Genomic DNA, 26,044 nt, shown 5'->3' with positions numbered 1-26,044 from the left:
CTTCTCCGGGAGAACGTCCCCCTCGAAGGCGAGGATAAAGGCCCCGGTGTCGATGCGACGGTCTTTGGGGCCGCGCTGGACTCGCCGGACGAAATGCACGCCTCGGCGCTCCAGGTTGGCCCTGAGCTCCTCATCAGATTGTAGCAGGAGGTCACGATGAAAAATAACCCCCTGCGTTCTATTTAGTGCCAGATGTGGGACAATTGATACTGGGATGTCCCCTAGGCGGTCGCACGCCTGGAGCGCCGCCGACTGTGTGGCGGAGGTGATCTTGATAAGAACAGACCCTGAACGCATCTTGCTGAGAGCCTCGATTTCACCGAAGATGTCCTCAATGTGCTGAACAAAGAACATGGGCTTGGAGGTGGCGAATGTCCCCCCATCGGTTCGAGAACAGACCAAATAGCGGGGGAAGTACTTCGCCCCAAGCCGGCGGGCCTGTCCCTCCTCCCATGGAGTGGCCAAGGGGGAAAGGGGAGGAGAACCAGAACTAGAAACGGTACCTTTTCTTTTGAAAGACTCGGCCGCAGAGCGACCTGATACGTGTTGACGTTTCATCTGCGAAACATCCGCCCCGATTTCTGGTGCCATGGAAAGTCCATCATGATCGCTGGTGCAGATGGAGATGCACTATGGGCGTAACTTGGACAACCCATCAGGCGTATAGGCCCAATTTGAGGAATAGTGGGTATGGTTGCAACGCCGGTGCAATGCTGAGTGCCAAGGTCTTAGTGCACTTAGGACCAGTGGTACACCACGTAAGGTGCCCTTCCCCAAAAGGCTCGTACTTCTGTAGAATTTTGAAAAATGGAGGTCAAACCCCAAGGGGGACCATCACATGGAAGGCCGAAACGGTTGAAACTCCTTTTAGTCGCCTCTTACGACAGGCAGGAATACCTCGGGCCTATTCTTACCCCGGACCCGCAGGGGGGACTTCAATTAGCAGACCCCCCAAGGATAATGAAGAATGTCTTCCCATGAAGATCCTTATAGGACCAGATTACTAATGGAAAATCATTACAGATTCCCTTTCGATTCAACTATCATCATCCATTGCACTGATATCTTCCATTCTATGTTGGATTCTTACTGGGAGTAAGTCAAGCACCATGGCAAACCTTGTGATAGCAAACTACAACAGCTTATAGACACAGCAACACCCACAGATGATGTCCTAGAATGTTTCTTGAATTTAGAAACTGGGGATCACAGTTAACCAAAAATAACCCGGATCCAAAGGAATTGGTCTTACTGCAATATTTATTAAAATCGTACTGCACTGAAGATAATAGAAGAGTGGTTTCTTTCTGCTGAAAACACAATGTTATGGTTCCTAATAATCTTCAGAAAGCAGGGAAAAAAGATTTATTTCAGTGGAGAAGCAATTCATGAAGTCAGAAATCTGAAACACATTTACGAAGACATGAATGACAGTCCCCATAAAAAGAGATGTGGAGGTCACCATCCTTGGACAGACATCAAGTAACACATTTTACTTGTCACATTTTGCAGTAAAGAAACAAAAGTTAGGGCTCATCAAAATGAGGATTGCATTTGATGGTTTGTCACATGAGGAGGTACTTGTACATTCACTGAAAGACTCTTTAAAATAGGTCCTCAATTTAATTCCCAGTATTGTTTTGGTATTATTGAGATTTTGTCTATATCTGGTAACCTTAATTGCCCATATCAAACAAGCATTTCTACAGAAAAGTCTCACAGGGAATTTGTTTGGTTTAAAGTAATCATATATCAATAAGGAAATTATACTACAATTTACCAACCCATTTCTCCTTGCAGTAACACTGAAGGAACTTGTTACAACGCACAAAACGAATTTTTCTCAAGCCTCTTTACTTGTTGAATATAACACGTTTATGTACGATTTTGTAGCTGGTGCTGAAGATACCAATGCCGGAATTTCTATTGTGGGCTTACAGCAAACATGAGACACATCAGTCTAACATGGCGAAGTGGGCCACAAACTCGAGCCAAATGACTGAAATACGGTAATCAGAATTTGTTGTAAACATTACAGATATGGAGGTGCTAGGATTCCACTGGAACACGCAGACTGTCTCGTTCAGTACTGTTCGCAACACTGTAATCAAAATATCACAGAACATCCTGCCACTAAGTGAAAAGTACTCCACAGCACTATCTGATTCTATGATCCACTGGGTCTGTCGTCATCCGGATCCCTCACTGCAAAAATAATTTTCCAGGAAATTTGGCCAAGAAGAATTGAACTATATAAGCTCTTACCTCTTGATCTTGACAAACGCTGGCAAAGGTGGGTATCAACTTTGCCATCATGTTCGCACACACGCACATGCCCAAATGGGTTGGTGTTTCTGAAGAAACTGAATCAGAAATCTATGATTTTTCTGATGCATCACAAAAGGCCTGCAGAGCGGACCTTTACGCATGTCACATAGATGCATAGTCTGCAGCAAAAACATACTAGCTCCCATCAAGAGAATAACTCTTCTGTGATTGGAACTTCTATCAATATTTCTTGAATCAAGATTACTGCATTATTTCTGTGAGACCACGAGCTAAAATGCAAGTCGTACAACACTGTGAACTGACTCAGCTGTAGCCTTAGCATGGATACGACATGACCCTAACTGATGAGAGACTGTGTGCCAAATTGTACTACGGAAATGCAAGAACTAATGAAGCTATCACAGTGGGGATACTTACCTGGCAAGGAAAGCCCAGCAGACAAACGTCAGCATGCTATTATATGGGTCCATTGGCCTGCTTGATTAACAAATAACCAAACAAAATGGCCATAATTTATACAGACAAAAGACCGTTCCTTGGAAGTAAAGAAGAAATTAACATATAAAGTCTTCGTGGTAAAAACAATACTATCTATTTTAACAGCTGTACAATATCGTAATTACTACAAGCTGCTATGAGTCACAGCAAGAATACTTCACTTTAAACAGCAGTTAATGAAAGGAAATTGCACATCCAGATACCTGACAGCATCAGACTTACACGAAGCATGTACTTACTGGATTCAGGTTGCTAAACATTTCTCAGCTCAACTGCAAACTCTGCACAAGAACTTGCCTCTGCCACAAAATTCTAAGATATCTCATTTCAATCCATTCTTGAATAATGGTCTGATTCATTTCAGTGGACATCTGCAGTTTGCAGAATCACCACCCAATTATTCTCGATGGACACCATTAATTCACCAGCTTACTGATCCAGCAGGCTCATATTCGCCTGCATCATCTTAAACAGAGTGTTATCTGAACTGAGAAGAGAATGCTGGATTCTTTGAGCTCAACAGGGAATTAAAAATGTTCTAAACTGCTACCTACTTTGCAGACTGTGAAGGATCACTTTGTTCAACAAACAGAAACTCCATTATCAGCTGAAAGAGTACCATCACTGAAACCATGTGAAGTCACACGCACCAACTTTGAAGGGCCCGCTATAGGTCGGACAACTGCTATAGTAGTGCGCACAACATGCGCACTGCACTGGGAACTATGCTCAGATATGTCAACTGCAAGCCCTACAGAGCTTGTGGGAAGACATGGAGTGCCCAGCATGATTTACACTGACAGCACTACTACCTTCCATTCCACACACAAAGAGTAGAAGGAACTCTGGCAGTCTTTCATGGTAAGCGAGACATACAAGTACCTCAACCAGCAAGCTGTCATATGGACATTCATTGTCAAACATGCCTTGATGGGGATGATTATGGGAACAGATGGTAGGATATGTGAAATTCTGCCTCACAAATGTTTTACGGCAGTAGCAGTTGGATGAAAAATGTCAGTTGGAAAGGATTTCTCCAACGAGTTTCAATGACAACAGAACACTTCTAGAACAGGTGGAACAGAAGAGTACCTAATCCTAAGCTAACACTTTCCCATTCATCTTTGACTCCCCCGTCCTCTGCGGGTAGGCTCTCGCAATGTGGTATATATTTAGATGGATACACAGGCCTCTACATTTATTTACATGAAACTGTGACTACACAACCCTACAAGTATGACATGCTCAATGCTTACGTGTTCCCTCAGGCTGGTGCAAAACATCTCGATTTCATCCAAAGAGGATGCATTTCATGGACAAATACATTCAACAGCAAATGGTACAGGGTATGGAGAGGCAATTGCCAGACCTCAATTAGAATTCCATATATCACATTTGGGAGGCCAATACAAATTTACAAGGAAAATTAAACAACCTTCCTATGCAGCACTGGCCTCTAAGAGCAAAATTCAAATGTGTGACACCTGAAGAAAGTAAGTCTAAACATTTTCATAATGTCCTAGCAAGGAATGTTTTAAGAATTTTGTAACATTTGTGTGTGAAGGGGTAAAAAGTTATAAGACCAAGACTGATACAGAGACAAAACTTCAAACATTATGAGGTCAGCAGTATACAAAAGCTGTTTTTCTTGTGACTAATGGTAACCATCATTAACAAGGATTTTCATAAAACAAGAGCTTGAAATAATGATTTTGAGGAAAGTAAGGTGCTATACAGTCTTAATGGCAAAGGTTTCTTCAACTGTGGCATTAAACCTATAAAGTACAATTGATATATGCAGAAAATCGTTCTTTAAAACTGTTAATCAAAAACAGAAATTCTATCAACAACATTAAATGCACTATATAATTATGGTGTTATGTTATGCTTGTAACTCATGAGTTATCTCACTATAAGAATGATTTACAAGTTAACGATTCTATTCGTAGTTACTTAGTTCAGTTTTGAAACTATACCTGCTAACATTGGTTTCTCTTGAAACAGTCATCAGAATCTCTTTAATCAACCGGACAAATGGTATCTTTGGTATTACTAGTTGAGTTGATCTCTGATATTTCCTTATCTCTTTAAGTGCTTTGTAGCCAGGTTTTGTTGCTCTCTTCCTTTTCACCTGCAAACAGAAGATAAGATAATTACTATTCTGAAAGCAGCCCATAATATTACAAACTTAGGTGGTAATAAATAAAAGTGAAGTGAAAACTTTTAAATGGAAATATAAGTATCTGCAATAATTTGCACATCAAAAAATTTTAATGCACTCTCCTGTTTCTTGCCTTTTATTCTAAAAGTGTGTGTATGCCATTTCTTAGTGTCACAGCACCAATCCAACTTGAGTGTGGACATGTTTAAACTTATTTAGAGCACTTCACACTAGCACTTAGCGCGCCATGAGTTGTTATTCACTTTCAGTTACGTTACACTCATTTTTCACATCATTTCCGGAACATTATGTTGGAGGAAAAGTGTAAATAGAAGCTGTTTAACACCAAATGACCTCAATTTAATAAGTTGTAGCTGTCTTGTCCTATAACATATAGAACATGACACTATCAGTAATTATGTGAATCTCACAATTTGTGAGTGCATTTATTTATTTATTTATTTTTTGGGGGGGGTGGGGGTGGGGGGAGCAACAACTCCTCCGAGACCCCTTCCTTATTGTTCAAAGAAACTCACCTGGAATGGAGGCAATTATAGAGGAACATGAAAAACCTATCCATCTTTTAGATGCCATGAAAGTGTTTTCAAACAATTTGAATTGTTGTTTATTTCATATCACACATGACAATGCTCTGCAAACTACACTGCTGGCCCCACCGTAAATGCAACACCAAGAAAGACAAGAGGTAGCACAACAAAATTTATTTTGTAGATAACATGTTGACCAAGTATCAAATGATTACGTTTACAGACGTCTGTGACATGTGGTTCCTGCCAGAATCAGTAGCCAGAGTAGCCGCCATTGTTGGAGATCACCGCTGCCACACGTCTCAGCATTGAGTCAAAGAGACGTTGGATGTGTTCCTGGGGTACAGCAGCCCAAGCAGCTTCCACACGTTGCCAAAGATCATCTGGTGTGGCAGCTGGGGATGTAATCTGGGTCACTCGTTGAGCAACCATGGACCACATGTTTTCTATCGGCGAAAGATCCGGAGAGCGAGCCGGCCAGGGAAGCAATTCAATCTGGTTATTGACGAAGAACCTTTGGACAATGCGTGCCACGTGTGGTCGCGCATTATCCTGTTGAAATATGGCTGTGGCCGAGCCCTGAAGGTAAGGAAGGACAACTGGCTCCAGCACCTCGGATATGTAGCGCCGGCTATTTAAAGTACCGGCAATGTGTACTAGAGGCGTGCGAGAGTAATATCCAATACCGCCCCATACCGTAATACCTGGTGCACGACCAGTGTGGCGGTGCATAATGCAGCTGTCCAGCATCCTCTCTCCACGGTGTCTCCACACTCGAATCCGACCACCGTGGTGCTGCAGACAGAAGCGTGCCTCGTCAGTAAAGACGTCATTCCATTCTGCCGTCCACATACGTCTGTCATCACACCATTGGCGACGGAGAAGTCTGTGGTTCTGCGTCAATGGTAGATGAAGCAATGGATGTCTTGCGGACAGACCACTCTGCTGTAAACGGCGTCGAATGGTACGCACAGACACTGGATGATGCGTTACAGACGTAATGTGCTGTGCTATGGTTCGGGATGTCACTGAGCGATCCGTCACTGCCATGCGCACAATTTGCCTATCAGCAAGTGCAGTGGTGCACCGAGGTGAATGCGATCGACCACGTCGGTCCGTCGTACCCTCCTGCATCCAACGGCCACATATCCGCATTACAGTTGTTTGGTTTCGTCCAACACGACTAGCGATTTCTCTGTATGATAATCCACAATATCGGTAAGCCACTATCCTTCCTCTGTCGAACTCAGATACTTGATCAAACGATGTTCGCTTTTGTCTACAAGGCATAACTGATCGTCTTGTGAAACAACCACAAGGTAAACACACGTGCCGAACGTACACTCGTCGAAATCACCAAGCCTTAAATTGCGCTATGAGGTGGCGCCACAGGCGCGCGTGATGTGCGTCTGCGCTGAAATTCTAATCAGTTGCATATCTCATCGCTGCAAACCTATGGTGTAAATTTCACTTGATTCGGATGCTTCCTTCAGGGTGTTGCATTTACGGCGGCCAGCAGTGTATTTCAGGGGAAGAGGACACAGTCATCTTACTGTGACAAATAGAATTGGGAAGATTTCGCTATAATCTATAAGTAGACAGAAGGCTCATAATGAAGGAAGGAAGAACAAGGAACACATAGGACACAAATTATTGCAAGCACCCACTTTTCAGCTGCATTCCATGATCCACTTTCTGACTATTCTGGTAACGAACTTTTGAATTCTGATGAAAGAAGCAAGGGAAAGATGCTATTTCAATTTATTATTACTGCAAATAATGGCACTAGGAGACAAGGTACCATACATTATATGAAAGAAGCAAGATGCCACAGCTTTTATAATGATGACAAAAAAACTAGTGTTTGCTTTAGATATATGTCAGCTAGGTATCGGATACTGTTTCTATTCTGCAGGCTGCAGCAGAAGACCTGACAATCTCCTACTAATAAATTTAAAATTTATCTAATCCCCAAGAATAAAAGAAAGAAACTATGACATCATTGGGATGGAAAATTATTGCCCACCTTAAATGTTAGGGACTTACAGGCAGAAAGGTTTCCAGTGGTACCTTTGCTTTGAGACAAAGAGGAACTTGTTAGTTTTCAAAAACTAACTTTTTTTTTTTTAAATAAATAAGAGGAAATGCAAGCTGTCTAGATTGTATTGGCAAAGTGGGGCTAGAAGACAATGTAAAAATTCTCTGTAGCAAAACTACTGCTTTAATGAAGCATACTGTAACAGTCCAACTATTTTGGCTGTACATACACATTTTTATTTTCCTCTTTACAGTAGTTAATGCTAGGTCCATATTTTAAGATGCTTGTGGAGTGACAAAATTAGGGCCACAAGCAGAAGATGATAATTTTATTAACTGTTTCAGAAACCTGATTCTTGCCAGTAAGAAACCACCAAACAGTATTTCACCCATGAGGAGAAACACTGCAACATGATAATGGCTCAAGTAGCACAGAAATTACAGAATTTGCCACCGAACAAAACAAAGATTTTTTTGTAATAATTTGTTTATGCTACTCTCAGCATTGTATTCGCACATGACTGACACAAAGCTTTTGGTTGCACCAGGCCAGAATAATTGATACTTAACAATATCCGATTTATCTTAAGGGGAGCTGTGTTTGTAATTGCAATATCAAAATATAGGCCAGATATATTTGTTTATCAGATGACTGTTTTCCATTTTGTGGCATGAGGCTCAAGTGACAGTGTTACGAACAACTATAGAAATTAAATAATGGAAACTCCAGGTAGGTATATCAACAATTTAGGAAAACACACACACACACACACGAGACTGTCAAATCCAGCATCTCAGGCCAGAATGCAACTATCACATGGGATGCAAGCAGCAATCTGGAGGTAGCAGGGAAGGGGAAGGGATAGTAATGTTTGGATGGAGAGAGAGAGACGAGTGTTGTGTGGTGGTGTGTGCAGGGACTAGACTGCCAACCGGTGCAGCATCAGGAGGTTGTGGCGCAGGGAAGTGCAGAAAAATGGTACAAAAAAGGAGACGAGCAGGGAACGACAGGCGGATGCATTGTCAAGAGGGCTGAAAATAAATAGGGTGGAGATGAGAATGGTGAGGAGACAATAAGACAAAGGGGCCGGAAAATGATGTGTGGCAGGTGTGGGGACAGTACGTTACCACAGATCGAGCCCAGAATAATTACGGCAGCGGAGTATGTGTAGTAAGGATAACTCACATCAGTGTAGTTCAGAAAAGCTGATGGTGGAGGGAAGGATCCAGATGGCACAGTAGCCATTAAAATCAAGTGTCTGATGTTCAGCTGCATGTTGTTGCTGAGGGTGGTCTACTTTGCTCCTGGCCAGTTTGGTGGTGGCAGTTCATCCTGGTGGACAGTTGGTTAGTACCGTTCATCCTGGTTGACAGTTGGTTGGTAATCATAACATAAAATGCTGTGCAATTATTGCAGCAGAGCTGGCAAATGACATGGCTGCTTCCACAGGTGGCCTGGCCCCTGGTGAGGTAAGATAAACCTGTCACAGGACTGGAATAAGAAGTGCTGGGTTAGTGGATTGGGCAGTTTTTGCACCTGTGTCTTCCACAGGAATATGGTTCTTGTGGCACAGGGTTGGGATTGGGAGTGGCGTAGGGAAGGACTAGAAGGTTGGGTGGGCGACGGAACACCATTTTAGGAGGGTTGGGAAGTATCTTGGGTAGGATGTCCCTCATATCAGCGCATGATGCAAGGTAATCCAAGCCTTGGCGAAGGATGTGGTTCAGCTGTTCCAGTCTGGGGTGGTACCAGGTGATGAATGAGACACTCCGACGGTCTTTTGTGGCTGGTTCTTGGGGGTGGTGGGTGGACAGGGGGTGTGATGGGAAATGGTACAAGAGATCTGTTTGCGGACTACGTCTGGGGGATAGTGGCTGTCTGTGAAGTCCTTTGTGAGACCCACAGCACACTGACTAAAGGAGTTTTTGTCACTGCAGATATGCTAACTTCGGGTGGGATTTTTTTGTGAAAGAGGTGGCAGCTGTCAAAATGCAAGTGCTGTTGATGATTAGTAGGTTTAACATGAACAGAGGTGCAGACAAAGCCATCAGAGAGGAGAAGGTCAGCATCTAGGCCGGGTTGAGGAGGACCACGTGAAACGGATGGGAGAGAAGTTGTTGAGGTTGTGAAGGAACAAAGATAGGGTGTCTTGGCCCTGAGTCCAGATCATGAAGATATCATCAATGAACCTAAAGCAGATTATGGTTTGATGTTCCGGGAGGCTAGGAAGGACTCCTCTGATGGTTGGGATAGGAGGGTGCCATGCAGGTGCCCATGGCTGTGCCACCAATTTGTTTATATACCTTCCCTTCAAATGAGAAGTCCTTTTGGGTTAGGATAAAGTTAGTAAAGCGCATAAGAAATGAGGTTGTGGGTTTGGAGTCTAAAGGACATTGGGAAAGGTAGTGTTCAATAGCGGTAAGACCGTGGGAATTAAGGATGTTGGTGTATAGGAAGGTGGTGTCAATGGTGACAAGTAAAGACCCGGGAGGTAAAGAAGTGGGGATGGTGGATTCAGTGAAGGAAGTGATTGGTTGGTTGGTTGGTTGTTTGGGGAATGAGACCAGACAGCGTGGTCATCGGTCTCATCGGATTAGGGAAGGATGGGGAAGGAAGTCGGCCGTGCCCTTTCAGAGGAACCATCCCGGCATTTGCCTGGAGTGATTTGGGGAAATCACGAAAAACCGAAATCAGGATGGCCGCACGCGGGATTGAACCGTCGTCCTCCCGAATGCGAGTCCAGTGTTTAACCACTGCGCCACCTCGCTCGGTGAAGTGATTGGTGTCGATGACGTGGGAGGCTAAATTACGAGCAACTGATTGTGGCTGTTGGTAAACGAGGGCAAAAATTCTTTCATTTGCAGCACAATAACCAGCCGCAATGGGGCGTACAGGATTATTGTGTTTGTGGATTTTGGGAAGAATGTACAAAGTGGGCATGCAGGGGTGTCATAGGGGTGAGGAGGGAAATGGACTTAGGGGAGATGTTCTGGAAAGGACCTAAGGCTTTAAGAAGGGACTTGAGATTAGTGTTGGACGTCTGGGATGGGATCATCCCGGCAGACTTTATAGGTGGAATAATCAGATAATTGGCAGAGGTCTTCTGCCAGCTAGTCAATGTGATTCATGACAACAGTGATGGAAACTTTGTCTGCAGGTACAATGATTAGGTCAGCATCTGTTTTGATGTTGTTTATGGCTTTTCTTTCTTCTATTACAAGGTTGGTGTCCTGAGGAAGGGATGTGGGGAAGGATGGTGAGGCAAAGTTGGAGGTAAGAAATTCCTGGAAGGTGACGAGTAGGTGGTTAGGTGGTAGGTTGGGGAGGATCACGGTTGGATGATGGTATGAACTGGAAGAGGCAGGGTTCAATCTTGGAATTAGGGTGGTTTTGGTTGAAGATTTGGCAGCAAAGGAGTGCAGGAGTAGGGAGAAGAGTAGGTCTTTGAAAGGTCTAGCATTGTGCATTAAACAATTAATTAAGCATGGAAAAAATGTAGTCTCTTCAGGGGGGTGACAAAGGCTGCCCAAGGAACTGTTTGATTTCAAGGTGTCGATGGAGATGTACAAAGCCGATTTACTATTTTGATAAGCACAATATTTGGAATGCCTACACATGGTAGGAATACTTTTCGTTCTTTCAACTGTCATTAACTAAAATGCAATATGTATTGTCATTTTCTGGAAACTTTGAAGTTACTTCAGAATTCTTAGTGAAATTATGTCTGCATCCACACAAAATTGCAAAGCATTATTTTTGTTATTTTTCGATGTGCGTGAATGTTTTGTTAAACATTTTTGTCATTTCTTAAAACTTGTAAATTCTCAGTGTCAATGATTGTTGTAAATCATTGAAATACCAGTGATTAGCGCAGAGGAGGAGAGCAGTTTGTTACCAACCATCAACAGCACAGCATAGAGAACTTACTTTACATATTTTCACTACCAAACATCTAGTGTGCGAATAAAGCAATTTTGTGGAAAATTTATACTTGTAATTTATTTCGCACATTACATAGTGAGATTTGTACAGAAACATAGAAGAAGAGCTCGGGAGTATTTGGAGTGAAGCTAACATCTCAAGAATGAAGATTTTTAAAAAGTAAATTTCCTTTACTTTATGTCTATGGTCATAATTTTTTTTTTCCCATCAGATTACAAGTTTCGGTCTTTAATGATCTTTTCAGATTTGCAGCTTAAAGAAATACAATAGCCCATAATGAAAAGTACTATTGACATACAGGTACATTTGTGCACTTTAAGTATGAAGAGGCATATCTGTTTTATAGAAACATGTCTTAACGTACTGCAGCCATAGTGGCATTGTCAAATGTTAAACACAAAATTAGTACCAGCGTCATCAAATATACATAAATAACAGCATATGCAAGAATTATCTTGTCAGCAGCACTACTGTTCAAAACAAACTGCTGTAGAATAGCCACAAGATGTTTGTGTTGCAAGTTCACCAGATGGCGCTACTGTAGGCACGCACTTATTCTTCGATGATTAATTGAACATCTTAAAATAAAGGGGGTTATAACTGGTAAAGTCTGTAACGGGCTTATAAGGTATAAGAGGCATTACAGTAATAAAAAGCAATGGAACAGAACATGACAAAAGTTAGATTGTTAAAAAGAGGAAGAGTTAAGAGACAGTAATTGACATTTGCTCAAGTGCCAATATTATAGATAATGACATAAATAATAGCGATGAAACTATTTTGCTAACTAAAGGCTTACAACATATCACTCCACATGTTAGGCAAATATTAAGTTCGTAATAGTTTAAACTAAAATGGCATGCTAACTGGCTGGTATGACGAAATTAGAAATTGCAGACACAGCTTTTAAGGTCAATAATGCTTTGTCTGTTCAAAATGGTTCAATTTTTTGAATCACGAGAGTGGTATTTTCAAGGGTCTCAATACCAAGTTAGAGAAGGAGAAACCAATGATCATTCAACCTAACAAGGGGAACACGACAGTTCTTATATATGAAGATGACAACATTAGGAAAATGTATTTTTCTTTTTGCATTAAACGATATTACAAAGATTCACTAAGACCCAACAGAGAAGTTTCACACCAGTTTCCGGAGAAAGATTGACAGCTCCCACTTTCTTCTTAATCAATACGAGAAGAGATCACTTGAAATGATGAATGTCAAACTTCTCCAGTTTAGATCTAAAGTTAAGATTCACAAAGATGGAAATCCAGTTTATCCAATTGTGAACAATATATCATCACCATGTTATAAATTAAATAAGTTTCTTAATAATAAACTTAAACTGGTTTACATGTTCGATAATTATTTGAGGTCAAAAAAAGTTCGGAGTTAGCAAATGCAATCAATATACACCAAATAATGAAACATTAGCCTCCTTGGATGTAAAAATACTCTACAGCGATGTCCTAGTAAAAGAGACTACTGACATTATTAGCTGTACTCTCCTATCCTATAACAAGATGCAGGGTTGTGAATTTCTACAACTTGTCTTAGCTTACAATTTTTTTACCTTCAATGACATAATATATAATCAGAGAGATGCGCTTGGGATGGGTAATAGTCTAGCTGGTACTTTAGCAGATATTTTTGTGAACAATTCAGAATGTAAATTTTTTTTGCCAAGTTTCCACAGCTAAAAGATAAAACGATTTATTATAAACGGTATGATGATGACTTTTATTACTGATAGAAGGTGACACCAGTGAGGTCAACGCATGTGCCCAAAAATAATTTTTACTACTGAAGTTAAAAAGAGGACTCAATTAACTACCTTGACCTTACTATTAGGAAAGTTGACAACACATGTAAATTTTCGATTTTTAGAAAACCTACTTGTACAATGACAGTTCATGCCACCTTCCCCGATACCAAAAGGCCTTCTTCACCTCCATGATTCACCGGCTCCTTCGCCTACCTTTGGACAAAAGTGAAATACAAGGGTGAGTCAAATGAAAACCTTAAATATTTTTTTTAAATATTATTTATTGTGCAGAAGTGGTACAAAGCTGTATCACTTTTCAACATAATCTCCCCCACGCTCAATGCAAGTCCTCCAGCACATACAAAGTGCATAAATTCCTTTAGAAAAAAATTCTTTTGGTAGTCCATACAACCACTCATGCACCGCGTGGCATATCTCATTAGAACACAACTTTTTTCCTCCCATTGCATCTTTGACTCGTCCAAACATACGGAAATCACTTGGGGCAAGGTCTGGTGAGTATGGTAGATGAGGAAGACACTCAAAATGCAGGTCTGTGATTGTTGCAACTGTTGTACGGGCAGTGTGGGGCCTTGCACTGTCTGTTGCAAAAGGACACCTGCTGACAGCAATCCATGTCGTTTTGATTTGATTGCAGGCTGCAGATGATTTTTTAGATCTGTGTGTGATGCACTGGTCACAGTGGTCCCTCCAGGCATGTTGTTGTTTTTGTTGGTGTTGTCTTCAGTCCTGAGACTGGTTTGATGCAGCTATCCAAGCTACTCTATCCTGTGCAAGCTGCTTCATCTCCCAGACATTCATCATTTCAAGTGATCTCTTTTCGTATTCATTAAGAAGAAAGTGGGAGCTGTCAGTCTTTCTCCGGAAACTGGTCTGAAACTTCTCTGTTGGGTCTTAGTGAATCTTTGTAATATCGTTCAATGCAAAAAGAAAAATACATTTTCCTAATGTAGTCATCTTCATATATAAGAACTGTCGTGTTCCCCTTTTTAGGTTGAATGATCATTGGTTTCTCCTTCTCTAACTTGGTATTGAGACCCTTGAAAATACCACTCTCGTGATTCAAAAAATTGAACCATTTTGAACAGACAAAGCATTATTGACCTTAAAAGCTGTGTCTGCAATTTCTAATTTCGTCATACCAGCCAGTTAGCATGCCATTTTAGTTTAAACTATTACGAACTTAATATTTGCCTAACATGTGGAGTGATATGTTGTAAGCCTTTAGTTAGCAAAATAGTTTCATCGCTATTATTTATGTCATTCTATAATATTGGCACTTGAGCAAATGTCAATTACTGTCTCTTAACTCTTCCTCTTTTTAACAATCTACTGCACCCTACATCCTTCTGAATCTGCTTAGTGTATTCATCTCTTGGTCTCCCTCTAGATTTTTACCCTCCACGCTGCCCTCCAATGCTAAATTTGTGATCCCTTGATGCCTCAGAACATGTCCTACCAACCGGTCACTTCTTCTTGTCAAGTTGTACCACAAACTCCTCTTCTCCCCAATTCTGTTCAATACCTCCTCATTAGTTATGTGATCTACCCATGAATTCTTCAGCATTCTTCTGTAGCACCACATTTCAAAAGCTTCTATTCTCTTCTTGTCCAAACTATTTATCGTCCATGTTTCACTTCCATACATGGCTACACTCCATACAAATACTTTCAGAAACTACTTCCTGACACTTAAATCTATACTCGATGTTAACAAATTTCTCTTCTTCAGAACTAGGCATGTAATGCTCCAAAATGATGCATTTTTCGTACCAAAAGAGAGTCAGCATAACCTTCCCTGCTGATGGTTCTGTTCGAAACTTCTTTGGTTTTGGTGATGAGGAATGGCGCCATTCCTTGCTCACTTTCTTCGTTTCCAGTTGGTGGAAATGAACCCACGTTTCGTACCCAGTAACGATTCTTGCAAGGAAGCCATCACCTTCTCGTTCAAAGAGCCAAAGAAGTTCTTCACAAGCATCAACAAGTCGTTCTCTCATTTCAGGAGTCAGCTGCCGTGGCAACCATCTTGCAGACACTTTGTGAAACTGGAGCACATCATGCACAATGTGGTGTGTTGACCCACGACTAATCTGTAAACATGTTGCAATGTCATTCAGTGTCACTCGGCAGTTTTCCTTCACTATGGCTTCAACTGCTGCAATGTTCTGTGGAGTCACAACTCGTTGTGCCTGACCTGGACGAGGAGCATCTTCCACTGAAGTCACACCATTTGCAAAGTTCCTACTCCATTCGTGGACTTGCTGCTGTGACAAATATGCATCACCATACTGAACCTTCATTCGTCGATGAATTTCAATAGATTTCACACCTTCACTACGCAAAATCTGAATAACAGAATGCTGTTCTTCCCTGGTGCAAGTCGCAAGTGGGGTGGCCATCTTTATACTGACACTGCGACGGTATGTGTGCATCTGCACTATGCTGCCACCTACAGGCCATTCTGCACGCTGTTTGTAGCACGCTTACAAACTTACAGGATAACGGTGCGAAATTTCCATTTGTTATTACAAATTTAAGGTTTTCATTTGACTCACCCTCGTCCATAAAGAACTCAGCATTTTAAAACAGAATGCGGTAGCTAACGGCTTTTTTGTAAATGATGTCACGCGCACTTAGTGTGCTAAAAAACATTCACAGCCACGGAACAAAACTGCGTTGTGTCTGCTTTTGTCTGAAACTGGTCATTCTATCGGGAACACTTAGAATAGTATGGGTATTCTCCAATGGGTGGAAAAGGCCTTTATCTTAATTTGTTAGAGGTGCTTGAAATTTATAAAGCAAAAAAAGAAAGAACCAACAAAACTGCTTAACTGGCAGTGATTTCGTGCCCAATGCCTACCTTGTTTTGTTTGACAATGTTTTACTTTAATCACTGAATGCCTCTTGTTACTAGTTCGTTGATAGTTTCACCTAGTATAGAATGCCTTACATATTTACTTCATTTTCTTACGTTGTGCGCTTGCTAGTTATTTCTAGTTCCTTCGCTGTTTATATAATATACTTCATTAACTAGATAATATTATTCGTGCACTGGTATGGAGTTTTATCATTCTTTTCTTGAGGTGGCATGCTGCAGAGTATGAGGTGCCCTCTGGCGGTCACGTTCCAATTAACCACTGCTCGCCTATGCGGAATTCTGAATTTCCTCTTTCTGACAATCTAACTTCGGTCGTGTTTTATTTCATTGCTTTTTATTACTGTAACGCCTCTTATACCTTAGATGCAGAAGTAGGTTTAATAATGAATAAAAAAAATAGGCGTACGGGTAAGCTACTACAAACAGCATAGTGAACGCATTATTGTGGCCAAGATAGACACAAAGCCCACGCCTACTGCAGTAGTACAAGTTTATATGCCAACTAGCTCTGCAGATGATGAAGAAATTGATGAAGTGTATGATGAGATGAAATAAATTATTCAAGTAGTGAAGGGAGACGAAAATTTAATAGTCATGGGTGACTGGAATTCGAGAGTAGGAAAAGGGAGAGAAGGAAACATAGTAGGTGAATATGGATTGGGGCTAAGAAATAAAAGAGGAAGCCGCCTGGTAGAATTTTGTGCAGAGCATAACTTAATCATAGCTAACATTTGGTTCAAGAATCATGAAAGAAAGTTGTATACATGGAAGAACCCTCGAGATACTAAAAGGTATCAGATAGATTATATAACGGTAAGAGAGAGATTTAGGAACCAGGTTTTAAATTGTAAGACATTTCCAGGGGCAGATGTGAACTCTGACCACAATCTATTGGTTATGAACTGTAGATTAAAACTGAAGAAACTGCAAAAAGGTGGGAATTTAAGGAGATGGGACCTGGATAAACTGACTAAACCAGAGGTTGTACAGAGTTTCAGGGAGAGCATAAGGGAGCAACTCACAGGAATGGGGGAAAGAAATACAGTAGAAGAAGAATGGGTAGCATTGAGGGATGAAATAGTGAAGGCAGCAGAGGATCAAATAGGTAAAAAGACAAGGGCTAGTAGAAACCCTTGGGTAACAGAAGAAATATTGAATTTAATTGATGAAAGGAGGAAATATAAAAATGCAGTAAATGAAGCAGGCAAAAAGGAGTACAAACGTCTCAAAAATGAGATCGACAGGAAGTGCAAAATGGCTAAGCAGGGATGGCTAGAGGACAAATGTAAGGATGTATAGGCTTATCTCACCAGGGGTAAGATAGACACTGCCTACAGGAAAATTAAAGACACCTTTGGAGAAAAGAGAACCACTGCATGAATATCAAGAGCTCAGATGGAAACCCAGTTCTAAACAAAGAAGGGAAAGCATAAAGGTGGAAGGAGTATATAGAGGGTCTATACAAGGGCGATGTATTTGAGGACAATATTATGGAAATGGAAGAGGATGTAGATGAAGATGAAATGGGAGATATGATACTGCGTGAAGAGTTTGACAGAGCACTGAAAGACCTGAGTCGAAACAAGGCCCCCAGAATAGACAACATTCCATTAGAACTACTGACAGCCTTGGGAGAGCCAGTCCTGACAAAGCTCTACCATCTGGTGAGCGAGATGTATGAGACAGGCGAAATACCCTCAGACTTCAAGAAGAATATAATAACTCCAATCCTAAAGAAAGCAGGTGTTGACAGATGTGAAAATTACCGAACTATCAGTTTAATAAGTCACAGCTGCAAAATACTAACACGAATTCTTTACAGACGAATGGAAAAACTGGTAGAAGCCGACCTCAGGGAAGATCAGTTTGGATTCCATAGAAATGTTGGAACACGTGAGGCAATACTGACCTTATGACTTATCTCAGAAGAAAGATTAAGGAAAGGCAAACCTACGTTTCTAGCATTTGTAGACTTAGAGAAAGCTTTTGACAATGTTGACTGGAATACTCTCTTTCAAATTCTGAAGGTGGCAGGGGTAAAATACAGGGAGCGAAAGGCTATTTACAATTTGTACAGAAAGCAGGTGGCAGCTATAAGAGTCGAGGGGTATGAAAGGGAATCAGTGGTTGGGAAGGGAGTGAGACAGGTTTGTAGCCTATCCCCAATGTTATTCAATCTGTATATTGAGCAAGCAATAAAGGAAACAAAAGAAAAGTTCGGCATAGGTATTAAAATCCATAGAGAAGAAATTTAAACTTTGAGGTTCGCTGATGACATTGTAATTCTGTCAGAGACAGCAAGGGACTTGGAAGAGCAGTTGAACGGAATGGACAGTGTCTTGAAAGGAGGATATAAGATGAACATCAACAACAGCAAAACGAGGATAATGGAATGTAGTCCAATTAAGTCGGGTGATGCTGAGGGAATTAGATTAGGAAATGAGACACTTGAAGTAGTAAAGGAGTTTTGCTATTTGGGGAGCAAAATAACTGATGATGGTCGAAGTAGAGAGGATATAAAATGTAGACTGGCAATGGCAAGGAAAGCGTTTCTGAAGAAGAGAAATTTGTTAACATCGAGTATAGATTTAAATGCCAGGAAGTCGTTTCTTAAAGTATTTGTATGGAGTGAAGCCATGTATGGAAGTGAAACGTGGACGATAAATAGTTTAGACAAGAAGAGAATAGAAGCTTTCTAAATGTGGTGCTACAGAATAATGCTGAAGATTATATGGGTAGATCACATAACTAATGAGGAGGTATTGAATAGAACTGGGGAGAAGAGCAGCTTGTGGCACAACGTGACTAGAAGAAGGGATCGGTTGGTAGGACATGTTCTGAGACATCGAGGGATCACCAATTTAGTATTGGAGGACAGTGTGGAAGGTAAAAATCGTAGAGGGAGACCAAGATATGAATACACTAAGCAGATTCAGAAGGATGTAGGCTGCAGTAGGTACTGGTAGATGAAGAAGCTTGCACAGGATAGAGTAGCATGGAGAGCTACATCAAGCCAGTCTCTGGACTGAAGACCACAAGAACAACCACTTTAGAAGCCCATTGTGGCTTTACCGATTGTATCCCCCTTTATTTTAAGTTGTTCAATTAATCATTGAAGAATGTGTGTATGCCTACAGTGGTGACATCTGGTGAACTTGCAACACAAACATCTTTTGGCTACTGTACAGCAATTTGTTTTGAACAGTAGTGCTGCTGACAGGATGACTCTTACATATTCTATTGTTTATACATATTTGATGATGCTGCTATGGCTGCAGTACATTAGGACACGTTTTCATAAAACAAGTATGCCTCTTCATACTTAAAGCGCACAAATGTACATGTATGTCAGTTGTAGTTTTCATTATGGACTAGTGTATTGTTTTAGGCTGTAGGCAATCGGCTACTGCAGATCTGAAGATGGTCATTATAGACCGAAACCAGTAGTCTAATGACTAAAATTGTGACTATGGACATAAAGTAAAGGAAATTTATTGTATATTCGCGTGACTGTTTTATTCACAACCATGTCACAGCTTGTGAAGATCTACAAGTTATGTAAATTTCACGAACATTTTTGGAAACAACATTTCATCTTTAAATTAATGAACATGTCTAAATCTCTCAGTTCAGTCTTTCTTTCTTTCTTTTTTTTTTACGATAGTTGCATCTAAGCTGGTGGAGGCCTATTTTTTAAATTCTTACAGTTCACATTGTTATTGTGGCTGCAAAACTCTTGCCATAAAATTTCAGTTTCTGTAAGTCTGCAAATATTTTAATTACCAGCAATCCACATTATACACAACTCACACCACCTTGATTTCTTCACCATCAACAGTTTCATTTTAATCTTCTCCCTTCCTTTGTCTCCCCCTCCCGTACTCACTGTCACTGTCCATCTCCTCCTCCCACTGTCACTGTCCATCTCCTCTCCCACCCTCTTCCATATTCTTTCCCACCTGTACAAAATTCCTGTCCATTATCCAACTAAGTCCCACACTTCCTGCCCTCTGTGCGCCCCCCCCCCCCCCCCCCCCCCGCACCAATCTCATCCTCTGCCTCCACTTCTCTCTGTACATTTCTCCCTCCATTCTATATTTCTACCTCTCTTTGTTTATCTTGTGCTCCCCAAATCTGTGTGCATTCCCTCCACCCCCTTCTTGCTGCACATCTCATCCTACTCCTCTCTACTGTGGTATCCTTTACTGGTGTCTCACAGTTAGCAATGGAAACATGCTGATAGTGGTCACTTGGGGACAAAACAGATCCAGTGATGTGCACCCGCTGGGTCACGCCTTCAACAGCTCCAACTATTGAGTGCCCTCTGCTGCTGCAATATAGGGTGACCTGAAGCAGTTGCATTTCCCAGTCTCAGTTACAGTCTTAGTCAGCCTCCAACAATTCGCTAATGCATTAATTGCGGGAGCCTCACACTGCATGGCACTCAGTATTTTGCTTTCTGTAATAGCTGGATGTTTTGTTGTTTGTTCTTTTGTAGAGTTTCTTTGCAATACTTGGAGAAAGCTACAAGTAAAACTGTTTACTGCATTTGTGTGTTCACTAATCATGTCTGCTCCTGTCCAACTTCCCTACAACGATAACACAGGCCATCAAAAAGAAATTTATGAAAAACTTTTTTTTTTTACTTTGATAGCTGATCTTTACAGATTTTTATAAGCTGGATCCAAATCTAACCTTAGTTTTTTTTGTATCACCCACAGTTTTTGAGCAATATGCTTTTTATCATATAGTATAAAAATCCTATGCTATATGGTAAATGGGGAAATTAATGAAACCCTTTGTTACAATATAAGCATGGTTTGTATTTACAGTAAGCCACTTAAAACAATGATGTGTGTTAATAGAGGTTTCACTTGTCAGCTGGAATTGGTTTGTATTTTCTTTCTCTTTTTTTCTTTGAAGCTTCTTGTGGAGCTTTTTCTACGAGGAGTCACTTGCTGAACTTCTCAGTGAAGTGACCAACAGTAGTACCCATCATGTTGGTGTTCCAGCCGCCCTGGTAGTGTTTTTCCATCACTTTAATGTCCTGGTGAAAATGCTCTCCTTGATCCTCGCTAACATCTTCCATACTGTCCGGAAAGTAATCAAGGTGACTGCTCAAAAAGTGAGTTTTCAGACTCATTAAACATCGTAAAGTTTTAAACTTCTTTAACATTGTAGCTATAATAGAAACATATTCTGAGTCTTTTTCATGTCCTAAGAAGTTTGTAATGACTTGCTTGAATGATACCAATGTTTCTTTCTCATTTAAGGTAATTGTGGATTCAAAGTTAACATCAAACATCGATTTTCTAATGTCAGGTCCTACAAAGACGCCTTCTTTTAGTTTACCTTCTGAAAGGTGTGGAAACTTTTGTCAGAGATACTTAAAACAGGGTCCATCTTTAGGCAAAGCCTTTACGAACTGTTTCATTAGGCCTAACTTTATATGTAGGTAGGAGAACGTTTTTTGGATCTACAATGCTTTTGCGTAGAATGTTCTTCTCACCAGGTTTTAAAGACTCCCTCACAGGCCAGTTATTTCTGCACCAGCCCTACTGTCCCATTCACACAAGAAACATGGAAATTTGGTAAAGCTACCTTGCTGACCAAGGAGCATGCATGTTATTTTAGATCGCCACATATAATCCAACCATAAGCAGAATAACCTATTTTATTTAGCACTATTTCTAGGTTTATGTAGATTTCTTTCATATATACAGAATGTCCAACAAGGATAGATGCATACACGTTACCATTGTGTAATAAAACAGCCTTTAAACCTGTTTTGGATGAATCAATAAACAGCCTCCAGTCTTCCTTTTTGTATTCAACACCAAACTCATTCATCAGACCGGAAATGTCTGAGCAGTACACTAAATCACCTTCTTGTTGAAAAAAAACTTCGAAAATTTGAAACACGTATGTATTCAGTAGCAGTGATGGCGAGGCATGATAAAATCTTTGACCAGAGAGTTGCTAGTCTGCGCTTGACCGCGCGAGAGTGCAGTTCAGTTGCGGTCGAGTTGCGAGTGAGTTCAGTTGCGAGTTGTAGTCGGTTGCACCATAAACCCACCCAGACACACAAGAAAACAAAACACGACAACACACACGCACAAGGCCTGGGCTAAACCAAGGCCGGACACACCGAGGGCGACATATGCGGAAGTGGTTTCTCCTCCGAGGAACCATGAAAGCGTGGCCCAATCATCACAACACCAGACACTATCACGAGAACAACAGCGGGAAATACAAAGCAACAACGACCAGGTCTACCATGACGGAGGAAGCTCTAGGGAACCCCACACACACTCCCCCCCCCCCCATGGATCAGTTGTTAGGCGTAATGGTGCAGACCATGAACCTCGTCATGGAAATGATGAAGGAATTCAGGGAAGCCCAGAAGCAGAACACACAGATCCTCGTCGCCCTTCAGGCAACAGTCCAGCAGTCGCTCCCCTCTGCAACTTCCTCAGTAGTACCAAAACCCCATCATGAGTAGACGACCGAATATTCAAGGCCTGACAATGTGCGTCTTCAATGCAGACGGCATTGTTAATCAAGAGGTCGAGTTCAGAGAACTCATGAAGGAGTTCTCCATCGACATATGCATGATGGGGGAAACCCACCTAAAACCGGGAATAAAAGCGACAGTCCCCAACTACGTTACCTACCGTAAAGACAGGCCAACCCAAGGCGGAGGAGTGGCCATATATGTAAAAAGAGGGATCCCCCACCACCAGGTATTCTTACCAGCTACCAACAAAATCGAAGCAGTGGCGGTGGAAGTAACCACTGACACTGGACCCCTAACAATTGTTGCAGTCTACCGACCCCCACATGACCAGATAGATGAAGGAGACATAGCTGCTCTAGGGCAAATTGAAGGCAAATTCATAATAGGGGGAGACTTCAATGCCAAACATCCTGATTGGAATTTTAGAGTAACCTCCAGAGCAGGTGCCAAACTGCAACAACTAGCACACACCCACCACTTCGAAACATGGGGTCCAGTCGAGCCCACACATTTTCCGAAAAACGGAAGCAGGCTCGATGTGTTAGACATAGCTCTCACTAGGAGGATCGCAGGATTTGTGACCGCAAGGACAATCAACAGAATGTCCTCCGACCACAACCCAGTGATTCTGGAGGTCGATGTGGGAGAATGGGTAGCGCTCCCACGGTACCAGACGTCGTACAAACGTACAGACTGGGAGCGATACCAAGAAACTGTCGCCTTTGATATCGCTTGCGCTCCGCCACCTACTGCTGAAACAGTAGAACAAGCGCTACAAGACCTAACAGGCACCATCTTGCAGGCAGCGGAAGAAGCCACCCCTCCACAAAGGGATGGCCCACCGCCGCAAATACAGCTCCCGGAACACTTGCTAGCTCAAATTCGACATAAGAACAGAGTGGCAAAAGAGTGGAAGATCACCAGAAATCAGGCCACCAGGAGGCTGCTCAATCGTCTACAGAGAGAACTGAAGGTAGCGCTCAATGAGCACAGAAACCAGCAATGGCAAAACCGCCTCACAGCTCTCAAAGTAGACGATCATACACTATGGGAAGCGACCAAACAGTTTACAAAACGACGCGCTAGGATGCCGCCACTGCATGGCGAGCGGGGACTGGTCTACAGCCATGCTGGAAAGGCCAACGCCCTCGCCGACTCCTTCGAGAAGCAGTTCCAAGCGGCAGAACCCCAGGATGATGAGCATGAAAGAGTGGTCCGTCGCCAACTGGCCGTCTTCCTCAATGCTGAGGAGGACCCAGAAGACGAACCCACAGTTTTTGCCCCCGAGGACGTGGCAAGAGTAATCAGGTCCCTCCCTACAAAAAAGGCACCAGGGCACGACAGAGTCACTAATCAGTTAGTCAAAAATCTCCCACCCACAGCAATCACACACCTCGCGAACGTCCTCAACGAGATTACTCGATCCCGTGTTTTCCCAGCTTGCTGGAAACATGCGGAAGTGGTCGCGATACACAAACCAGGGAAAGACCCTCTATTCCCGCAGCACTACAGGCCGATTAGCCTCTTGCCAACTCTCAGCAAGATCTATGAGCGCCTCCTGCTAAGACCCATACAAGAACATATTACCAGAGAGCAAATTCTGCCGGATTTCCAATTTGAGTTCCGGCAGAACCACTCTGCCCCACAACAGGTCATGAGAATGGTTGAAGCAGCCACAGAGGGCTTCAACCACAGAGGCTACTGCGGGATAGTGCTACTAGACGTAGCCAAAGCCTTTGATTCAGTATGGCATAGAGGGCTACTCTACAAGTTGTATACACAAGGGTTTCCCGGGAGCATAGTTCAGCTGATCAAGAGCTATCTCACGAATAGGACTTTCTCCGTCAAAGTAGAAACTGCCACCTCCACCAGAAGGCGTATTCGTGCTGGGGTGCCACAGGGATCGGTCCTGGGGCCCGTACTGTACAGTTTGTACACTGCGGACACACCAACGGCCCCCCTGGTGCACACTGCACAGTACGCCGACGATACAGCCTTCTACACGAGAAACGCGAATAAGGACCTGGTCATCCGTAGGCTACAAAAGGTTTTAGATGACACGGAAACATGGGCCCATCGCTGGCGCATCACCATCAACTCTGAGAAGACGCAGGCAATGCTGATTACCCGCAGGCTCGGAAGGCGCGAACCTCCTCAACGTCCCCCCCCCTCCACCTTCACCTAAATGGAATCCAACTCCCCTGGCGCAGAACCGCCAAGTACCTTGGTGTAACCTTGGACTCTCGTCTTACATGGAAACCCCACATAGACGAGGTCCACAGGAAGGCCTGCGCCAGAATGTCCATCCTATACCCTATCCTGAACACAACCAGCTCCCTTCCCTGCCCAGTAGCAGTAAATGTTTACCAGGCCCTGATCCGGCCAGTAATGGAGTATGCGTGCCCTGTCTGGGGATACGTGGCAAAGCAGCACCTGGACAAACTCCAGAGGCTGCAGAACCGCGCCCTCAGAAGGGCACTGCACCTACCTCTCGGATTCCCCACAGACGACTTGCACGCCGCAGCCGAAATCCCACTCCTGAGAGAGAGTTTCCAGGATCTGGCAAGGGCCTTCTATGAGGGTTCTTCCAGATCCGGAAACGCACTCATCCACTCCCTAGGTCGGTATGACATGTCCCGCGATAAGCATAAGCGCCCTATGACGATCTTCGACGATTAAGTCGAAGAGAAAATCCCAATACCCAATCACTATTCCAGTTCCTTCCCATATAACACCAATCTCTTCGCCTACCTCAGGCAAGTACCAGACTCACTCACAACAAACATCACAAGTCACAGACACCAAAAAACTATAGAAAAATCACACACACACGTTCACAGGGGAGTAAAAGCCGAAAGGCTACAAACTCCCCCTCACACTTTCCCAAAGAGTGGAAAGTAATAGATGTGAGCAGCAGTCGGTAGTAGCAGTTGCATGTAGGCAGTTCGAGAGTAGTAGCGCATACGAGATGACATAGTCTGTGCTAGTAGCGCGCGAGAGACAGGCGGAGTTGTGTGAGGAGTCGGCAGGCGTCGACATGGCCCTCTGGTCAAGATTCGGGACAAGGTATATTTTTAAATAAGGTAATGAAGCAGCATTGCGCACATTTGATAATGTAATGTAAATTAACTGTAAGTAATTTGTTCAAGAATTGCCCGAATAATAATCTTGTTTTCGAACCAAGCATTTTAACAAAACAAACATTTTATTGAAAGAAAATTTCCCATGCATTTCCTTAAAGAAAAAAATTTACTTAAATTCAAAGAATAATTGCGATGCATTTCCTCCAAGCTATGGCGAAAAATAAGAGCAAATGCAGTTTTACTGAGGTAAGAATTTGAGTTTAATCAGGGCCTAAGATCGACATTTCGGTCTATTTGCGTTTT

The 26,044-nt window shown here is 42.4% G+C and overlaps 1 protein-coding gene across 4 annotated transcripts in view; it reads right to left on the bottom strand.

Moving 5' to 3' along the window:
* LOC126262602 (uncharacterized) overlaps positions 1–26,044 on the bottom strand; it is a 132,937-nt gene that overhangs the window by 19,756 nt on the left and 87,137 nt on the right. For all 4 annotated transcript variants that reach the window (XM_049959350.1, XM_049959349.1, XM_049959351.1 and 1 more), the window contains one exon: positions 4,764–4,918. In XM_049959350.1, coding sequence (XP_049815307.1) covers positions 4,764–4,918 — 155 coding nt within the window. The remainder of the gene's footprint in view (positions 1–4,763; positions 4,919–26,044) is intronic.

Source organism: Schistocerca nitens, chromosome 6 (assembly GCF_023898315.1).
Source record: "Schistocerca nitens isolate TAMUIC-IGC-003100 chromosome 6, iqSchNite1.1, whole genome shotgun sequence".
In the NCBI taxonomy this organism is placed as follows: domain Eukaryota; kingdom Metazoa; phylum Arthropoda; class Insecta; order Orthoptera; family Acrididae; genus Schistocerca; species Schistocerca nitens.
The sequence above is the reverse complement of the archived record's forward strand: the minus strand, read 5'-3'. Positions and strand labels throughout refer to the sequence as shown.